The sequence below is a fragment of the Lolium rigidum genome, chromosome 7 (assembly GCF_022539505.1).
Source record: "Lolium rigidum isolate FL_2022 chromosome 7, APGP_CSIRO_Lrig_0.1, whole genome shotgun sequence".
In the NCBI taxonomy this organism is placed as follows: Eukaryota; Viridiplantae; Streptophyta; class Magnoliopsida; order Poales; family Poaceae; genus Lolium; species Lolium rigidum.
In genome coordinates this window covers 48,754,104-48,760,103 of record NC_061514.1, presented here as the reverse complement: position 1 = coordinate 48,760,103, position 6,000 = coordinate 48,754,104, and the positions used below count along the sequence as shown (strand labels likewise).

Here is a 6,000-nt window from a genome sequence, read left to right as displayed (position 1 = left end):
TCAGTAAGAGGTGTTGCACATTTCAAACCAGGAGAGTGGTTATGTTTTCTTTGGTTGTAATGTGTGACACGTCCAGTTTATTCTTGTGGAAAAATGGCTCCCAAGTTTGTGGCAGCATTAGATTTGACTGGCTTGAACACTTGTATTGTTAAGATGGAGTTTAAATCATTGATTGCAAACAGTAGCCATTTTGAATTCACTTCTTTATGACAGTAGCAGTTCTTACCTTAAAAGAAAGCCACTGTACTAATTGAAGGTAAATTCAAATCGACAGGGTATTCTAAGCATTCTTGGGTGCAGCTGCAAAGGTTGAAAGCTAACCTGTAAAGATGACATCAGAAGGGAATAAACCTGTTGGACCTGGTGAACCACTGACAGCAAGCTCTGGTGCAAAGCGTAAGCGTGGTCGCCCAAGGAAATATGAGTATTCTACATATCAACAACCACAGATGGCACAGCCCATTCAGAGCATTCCACCTCTTCGCAGCACTCTGTATAACTCGAATATCCGCCAGGATGGGGTGCATATGACCCATACATCAGGTGCTACTGCTGACACTAGAATGCATACAGTTTATGTGCTTCCTGCACAGCCCATCCATGGTGATAGCTCCACTCGACCTAGAGATTCTGGTAATAATACAGTTAAGACTCAGGAAAATCAAGCCTTCAGTTATGGCACTGCTCATGTGCAAGGTAATTCAGGCAAGGATGTTATTCTTGGCAAGCATTTTGTAGGCAAGATGACCAAGCAATCTCCTGGATTTTCTCTTATTACGGTTAAAGTGAAGGACAACCATGTGCTCAGAGGTTGTATCCCAGATGCATATAACCTACTCCCAATTACCCCGAAGGATGATCTTGCCCCTGAGCTCCCCATGCTCCGGCTAAGTCAAGTTCAAAAGAAACCATCTGCAATCCACAGGCAAGCGCCTACTCCCTTGCCCGTCCGCTTGGAGGATGTTACAATTGCAAAACCTCTTCAGATGAGGAGACCTGTGGAGAAATCTAATGCTAAGCACATCATCCCTCCCATTCCAAGACCATACATTGGTTCTGGAGTTCTTGCAGCAACACCTATCTCTGTTAAATCTGGGAATGCTGAATCTGCGTGTCTAGAACCATCAGTTACCGCGGTGCCAGTTAAATCTGCTCAACCTGTTTTAATATCATGCACGCAAGTGGATAATCAAAATGTGCCAGTTGAAGAAAATTCTCTCCCTGAGGTTAGCAGCGATTATGAATCTTCAGATGGAAGCGATGAGTCATCAGGTACACTTTCTTGGATTATATATCCTGCTGAGATTCCGATCAGCAACCACATTGGCCTGAAGTTATAGTTTTTACTTACCAGGGCAAGTTCAGAAACTTGTCAACCCTGTCTATTCTACATGGGTCTCAAGAAACTTCATGTACTATCTGATGTTTCTATCTTATTAACTTTAATTATATGTATATGTTAATGCTCCAAACTTTCTTTATCAGTAGTGAAAGCTAAATAACCAAACACTTTTTTTGTTGAGTAGTTGTAAAGGAAGCCCCAGATTAATCTTATTTTCATTCATTTACGAAGACTGCATTTTAAATTGAAACAAAATATGGAAGAGAGCCAACTAATATGTCAATTTTTCTCTCTGTTTCTCTAAAAACGTTGTTTTACTTACCGATCTATGCAAGGCATATCTGCTATCTCAATATTCACAGCAGCTTAGTGTGGCCCTATTGCTAGTGTAGCTGGTAAGGTGCAGTTCATTTCAGTTGGATTTTCTTGGCAGGCCAAATTCAGAGCGTTGATCCAGCTGCCCCTTATCGGATCGAGATAACTTCAGGTATCACTTTAGGTCTATATGTTCACCCATGCCCTTGATGAAAAAATGACTTCTAATATTAAAACTGAATAAGCAATGGTGGTATTTTCTTAGGCTCCAAAGACCAGTCAAATGCTGCTAGTAGCAAGCAACATATTTGTAAGGAACCATCAGGTAATATATGTCTTTTTGTGCTTCTGGTTGATGCGATTACCAGCTATTCTGAGCTAATTCTATGGGTGTAAAAATTTAGACAACGCCGAACAGTCTGAGCGACCAAAGACAGAGGCTAATGTTCTGAAAGAAGTTCATGGCTCAATGACAGGAGCCTCAGGTAAAACCAACCCTGGACGTTTCTGATTAGTCTTTCTAATCATAGCTTCGATGATTTCTGAATCCTGACATCAGAGTATTTTGATCAGCGAAATATGTGTAGATAAGGTAAAAGTGGAACTGAATGATTGTACTTGTTTGGTTGAACGAACCTAAATTTGTGTCAACAAGAAGGCTTCATCTTTTTTGAAAATTTTGAACTCTTTTTGTGCTGTACACTCCCTTGATAATGTCTATGCAGAATTACATCGGTTATATGTACATATAAATATATTTGTCGTCTGCCATGCATAAATTAGACCAGCTAGCGTCAGTAACTTTCTTAGGAACTACACCAACTACAGAGTGCAACTCATGTGCCCCTAGCTAGTTTACTGTGTTCGGAATATCTAATGGCCTCTTTTTCATTCACAAGGGTAACAAACTGATGCGATCTTGCTATTTGCATCTCAGATGGCGTTCAATCTGTGGAGGAGGACGATGAAATGAAGGTTGACAGCAAATGAAAGCTGAGGTTGACAATGGCAACATAAATCCTTTTGTTTGGCGCTTCTGGTTGATGCGCTTAACAGCTATTCCGAGCTAATTCATTTGCCTCATGCTGTAGAATGTTTCAGCCCAGCCTACAAAAATCTCAAAACAACTGTAGTCTTTCTCTGAATGGTCGAATGTTAGAGCAGACTAGCATCATTGAGTTTTACTTTTCTTTTATGACTATATTTCGGCGAAAGTTCGAAAGAGATACAAAACCACAGGAAAGAGTATAACTAGCGGTTAGTGCCTATAGAAATGAGAGAATTGTATTTTCTTTTTCTTACATATTTAGCTTTCTAGGAGAATGATAAACATTTACAAGCGTCTTGATGTGAAGTGGATCCTACTGAAATGTAGATGTGCATCATTAGCAGCGGTTCTATAATTGATCTATTGAAAAACATTTGCTTAATTCTAAACTACGGCAACTGGTAGGTTCTACTGATCTTCTTCCTTCCTTTGCTTTTAATTTTTTTGTTGAAGCTCCTTTCCTTCCTTAAGCAACAGGGAATTCAGAAAATTAAATGCCTGTCTGCCTTGTTGGCCTGGATGGATTAATGAAACTGGCTCAAGCAGTTGTGTCATCAGTTCCTTGTCGTTCTAGGACGCTGATTACCCATACAGCAAGACATGTACGTGACCAGCGTTATGTTTGCATATCTCTAGACCAACCTTATCCCAAACTAAACCTGTGCCGAATTTTAAATATCCCCACTTGTGAATAAAACAACAGCTTGTGGCCTTGTGGTGTGAGAGAAGTTGTTTGGAAAATCAGAAGCTAGGGTTTGGGAAGTAACCACATGTCTAACACTATCCTTAAGTAAGTGGTTTGGCCATTGGAGGTGAGCAAAAAGGTGATGTGCCGCAGTTCGGGGAATTGCTCTTGAATGATTTCCCCTCAAAGGGGAGGTTGCGAGTTGCGAGTAGGGTCGACATTTTCTTGCAAGAGCCAAATGACCAATGGTAGGTTTGACAAATGTAGATATGCAAATTTCAGAAGGCAGATATTTTGAGTTTCAAGGTTTAATAAATCTAAACTGCCACACGTTTTTGGCGCAAAACATCGTTCTATTTTGCATGGTACGTAGAAACTAAAAGTAACTTATATCTACAAAAGAAAGTAAAGTTGATATTTAACGGATCCTTTTGCACTACTACAAAACCCACTCTTGGCTCCTAGCCTTCATATCAATAGCGACTTTTGGTCGCAGAGTAGCTAGCTAGTAAGAGGTGTTTAGACGATCGACCCTTGGGCGCAGTCGACGGCGCCCTTTGGATACAAACTCGAGACATGCATCCTTGAGTCGTTTGCAGCCGTGTTGATCAGCCAACTTCATTGAGGTTGTTATGGTCTTGGCATCCAACTTTTCGCACAACTCATCTTCGCATCCTAGCTTCAGCGTCTCCAGCCCGTACCTATCTGCTGCAACCAGTAGATGCTGCATCTCAGCTGCACTGTAGGCTCCACATTTTGGCAGCGAGCCCGTATAGATATAGTGAAGCATCTTCTTGAAGATAAGGGGATGCATGTCAGCGATGTCCAGGCATCGCATATCCTTCTCCGCCATCGGTCCAAATAGCATCGCACTGAAGACTGGCGACCGCGCAGCCAGGACGAACCTGTGTGCACGATACTCCTGGCCGCCTACCTTGAAGGTGACATCCATGCCTCTCTCGCCCCTGAGCATGCCCTCTAGGTCGCCTGGCAGATCCATCGGCGGTTGCGGCGACTCATTGGTAACGGTGAGGACGCACAGTATGGTGAAGCAGCCGCCGTCCCCCTCTTGTGACAGCGATTCCAGCTTTGCCTTGTCGACGAATTTGTGGAGGCCCCAGATGAAGTAACCGTATTTCCCCGAAGAGAAGACACGATTGGACACGACGAAACTGACAACCGGTTCCTGGCTCTTTTTATGTAGCATGCTCAGCGCCAAGCCGACGCTCACATCATGATCATGATCGCCTTGGCTGAGACACCACAGGTAGCAGGAGGCGTAACCATCGTCTTCATCGTGTCGGCCGCCTGGGAAGAACTTGATCTCCCAATCGTAGCCGCCGAGTTTGAAGACGGGCGAGCTCACAGACTCGCGGACGCCCATGTCCTTAATCCGCAGGTAATTGCTTACCTCGAGACTGAGAGTCGCGGTGCTCTCCGTGGAGCATCTGAACGACATGATCTCGGGCACGCGGTCCCCTGCCATGGCTAAGGTAAACGAGGAATCTCCAACAGAGTATCCAGGCGTATGCGTCCTATCTTATTTTAGGGGAATAGAGATTGGATATATAGGAAGATCAGATCCTGCAAGTCAAGGACCCCGTAGCGAGACAAAACTGTAGGTCACTACTCCCGCGCCGTTAGATTCCTGTCTGTATGGAGCTTGGAGATGGGCGAGTAAAACGCGGGTCCTGGCTCCACGGTTAGTATGCATGGAGATATTTTCGCTGATTGCGATATGTTTCTAACTGCTCCCTAAATCACGCCAGTACTTGTTCTTGGCGCTACCCATTGCTTCCATCTTTGTGCTACTAATAACCAGCCCTCCTTTCATGTGTTTGAACGCATGCTTCAAGCATTACATACTAGATAAAGTCGCCAACACATGAATCACTTGTATGGTGATGGATAGGAAGCACACATTGTGATGCATGTAGATTTACTCGATGGCTTGAGAATTTGTTTCCATGTGAACCAGATATTGTAGACAACTAGAGGTGGGCTACGGGGAAAAACGGTGGCCTCGCTCCCCTCGGGCGAGGGGAGGGCAACTTATCCTAGCGCCCGAACCAATTCTTCTTCGTCCTCCCCCAGCCACCGCCGTCAGCGCAGGCCGCCGGGCAAAGCCCGCGCGGTGCCGGCGGCAGCTGAGCGGGTCTTCCCTTCCAGCGGCGGTGCTCCTCGGTCGCTGATGATTTCCGGCAGCGGCGCGGGTCTTTGGGCAGCGCAGCGTTGGGCGGCAAGCTGGATGGCGCGCACTGCTGGTTGGTGGCTGGGCGGCGCTCTCCCGACCCAGATCCGGGGCCTTTGGGGCCCATCTGGACTAGGAAGGCCAGGCCCGGGCACATCTAGGCTGCTTTCAGTGGGCGGAGAGGTGGCCAGAGTGGTGGTTAGCTGGGGTGGAGGCGCGTGTCCTGCATCATCCAGACGGGGGCTTCACGAACATGGGATAGGTAGGTCTGAGCTCGGCCAAGCCAAGAGGGCCCGGTGTTCCCCTTGACGTCATGTCTAGGTGGGTACCACCATCGGTCTGGCTGACACCGACACGGTGTCACCCACGGACGCCACCCTTCTTTCTTGAAGAGCTTTGGGTGAATCCCTCCTCCCTTG

At 45.7% G+C, this 6,000-nt stretch overlaps 2 protein-coding genes across 3 annotated transcripts; one reads left to right on the top strand and one right to left on the bottom strand.

The window, feature by feature from the left end:
• The first annotated feature begins 257 nt into the window (after positions 1-257).
• Positions 258-3,087, top strand: LOC124675478. Of its 2 annotated transcripts, XM_047211556.1 has the most exons (6): positions 258-1,272; positions 1,776-1,829; positions 1,923-1,982; positions 2,062-2,142; positions 2,595-2,655; positions 2,749-3,087. In XM_047211556.1, exons 1-5 carry the CDS (start codon positions 330-332, stop codon positions 2,645-2,647), a joined length of 1,191 nt encoding a protein of 396 aa, XP_047067512.1. In that variant the 5' UTR covers positions 258-329; the 3' UTR covers positions 2,648-2,655; positions 2,749-3,087. The 2 variants fall into 2 exon arrangements, with proteins under 2 accessions (XP_047067512.1, XP_047067511.1); XM_047211555.1 differs by having other exon boundaries at positions 2,595-3,087.
• Positions 3,088-3,895: 808 nt separating this feature from the next.
• Positions 3,896-4,876, bottom strand: LOC124671302 (BTB/POZ and MATH domain-containing protein 2-like). Its single transcript, XM_047207693.1, has one exon. It carries the CDS (start codon positions 4,874-4,876, stop codon positions 3,896-3,898), a length of 981 nt encoding a protein of 326 aa, XP_047063649.1.
• Between the last annotated feature and the right edge of the window lie 1,124 nt (positions 4,877-6,000).

Bases quoted from the DNA above. Each gene is read 5' to 3' on its own strand.
- LOC124675478 (XM_047211556.1), top strand. From the start codon at position 330: ATGACATCAGAAGGGAATAAACCTGTTGGACCTGGTGAACCACTGACA. The intron at 1,830-1,922 runs GTATCACTTTAG...GTATTTTCTTAG, and splicing joins TCGGATCGAGATAACTTCAG to GCTCCAAAGACCAGTCAAAT. The intron at 2,143-2,594 runs GTAAAACCAACC...TTTGCATCTCAG, and splicing joins CTCAATGACAGGAGCCTCAG to ATGGCGTTCAATCTGTGGAG.
- LOC124671302 (XM_047207693.1), bottom strand. From the start codon at position 4,876: ATGGCAGGGGACCGCGTGCCCGAGATCATGTCGTTCAGATGCTCCACG.